We start from the raw sequence: 1,866 nt of genomic DNA on the forward strand, positions 1-1,866 counted from the left end.
CCCCCGGGGCATCTGTGCCTCAGCAGCCCACACGGCCGGGTGGGGGACGTTCCGCATGCTCCGCGCACATGCACACGGCGGCTCGCTCGCATGCGTCTCTTCGCGCCTCTGCATGCTTTCTTCGGATGCGAGGCGCCGTGCCGGCGGTGCTTGACAGCGCGTGCGCACAAAGAACTCAGAGCCTCTCCTCATGAGGGGCATGTAGACGTCAGATTGCAGAATTCACGCAAGAGAAATAACACGCCGATGTGCCGGATTCGCGCTAAAATCACTCGGGCTTACTTACGAGAGCGGCTCTTGAGGCGTTCCAGGTAGCTTTCAAGGTTCTTCTGCACCTCAGGTCGCAGCATATATTGTGTGAAAAACTCTGTATCGTAGTTGCGGTCGTCCTCGGTGGCAAGCAACCGCAAGTATTCGCAGCGCACCATATCACGAGCCACCCGACGCGCCTGCTGCGGCACGCTGAGAAAGCGTTCCGCCTGCTGGTAGGCCGCTTCGATTGTGCTTTCTTCATCGGCGGCCACCTCATCAATGAGCCCGAGGTTTCGCGCATCGTCGGCCACGGGTGTCTCGCCCAGCTGCAGCATCCGCTCCGCCTGGCGCGAGCCCAGCAGGTAGGCATAGGCTGATACAGTCCAAGGCGGCGCGACGAGTCCCAACTTGGACTCGTTAAGACCGATGTGGTAGAGCCGGTTGTTGTTCGTGTTGTCCTTCGGCCCGCGAGCCATCACACGGTAGTCGCAGCCCATCGCGATGATACAGCCCGCCGCCGGTGAGTTGCCGGTGATGGCCGCGATGATTGGCTTGGGGAAAGAGTTGAAGATGAGCCACATCTCCTGGAAGCTCTGCCAGAAGACCGCGATGCGATCCGGCTTCGGGTTATGCACCTCGGAGAACTCCAGTCCAGCCGAGAAGACTGTCGGAATCGCAGAGGAGATGATCACAGCCTTCGTCTCCTCGTTGTTTCCAAGCCACAGCATCCACTGGTTCAGCTCCTGGAAGAGCTCCAGGCTCATCGAGTTCACCGGGGCACGGGCCAGCTGCACGTTTGTGATGCCCTTCTCATTTGTGTTGATTCTCAGAAGCTTGGGCACCTCTGTCGGCTTCTTCGGGGGCTCGAACTCTGGCTGCGCGCCGTCGCTGCGCTTCGATCCCGCAGGAGCGGCATTCGTGTCTTGATGCCGGTCATGCAGAGCCACCCTCAGTTGCGGCGGCACACCAGGCAGCGGCTGCCACTGGAAGCGGTACTGCGTGAGCTGAAACAGCCCCGGCTTGACGCCAAGAGTGCGGGCGCCACGGGTGAGAGTGGACGATATGGCGCGGCGCATGATCGCAGAAGTGCTGCGACGACAGCAAACAACAAGGCGGTGCGACAAGAATATGGGATATGGTGGGTCTTCGTTGGAGGCCTGGCGGACGCGGCGGCGAAGAGACGACTGCACAGAAGGGGGAGAGGTGCGACAAGAGGTTCAGGAGCAAGCGGAGAGCAAGAATGGATAATGCACATGTGCGCACGTTGTAGTAGAGCCCGCGAGCAGTTTGGTGTTCCGAGCGTCGTTCGATGAGACACCGCGCGTGCCGAAAGCCAACCGCGCAACAGCGTCGGACCCGCGTCGGAGCCACGTCTTATTGAACCGCATCCTTCTCTTCCGGCAGGGTTTCGCCCATGCAGGCTTAATCGGTATCCACAGCGTCTCCACCATAACATCAGAGACGCATCTTTTCCGATAAGAGCGCACCCCATGCAACGCTCACGTATATAACCATGCCTGGTTGTCAATTCTCTGTCAGAGAATATGAGTTTCGTTCAGGTCTACTCACCGGCCTCCCACAGACCCCACCCCTCTCTGCGTGGTGCGGCGGCAG

General features: G+C 60.0%; 1 protein-coding gene across 1 annotated transcript; it reads right to left on the minus strand.

Moving 5' to 3' along the window:
• Positions 1-278: 278 nt before the first annotated feature.
• Positions 279-1,328, minus strand: LDBPK_312400 (3,2-trans-enoyl-CoA isomerase, mitochondrial precursor, putative; the record flags this gene model as incomplete). The annotated part of the gene is made up of 1 exon (XM_003863280.1): positions 279-1,328. One exon carries the CDS (start codon positions 1,326-1,328, stop codon positions 279-281), a length of 1,050 nt encoding a protein of 349 aa, XP_003863328.1.
• Between the last annotated feature and the right edge of the window lie 538 nt (positions 1,329-1,866).

This window comes from Leishmania donovani, chromosome 31 (genome assembly GCF_000227135.1).
Source record: "Leishmania donovani BPK282A1 complete genome, chromosome 31".
Taxonomy (NCBI): Eukaryota; Euglenozoa; class Kinetoplastea; order Trypanosomatida; family Trypanosomatidae; genus Leishmania; species Leishmania donovani.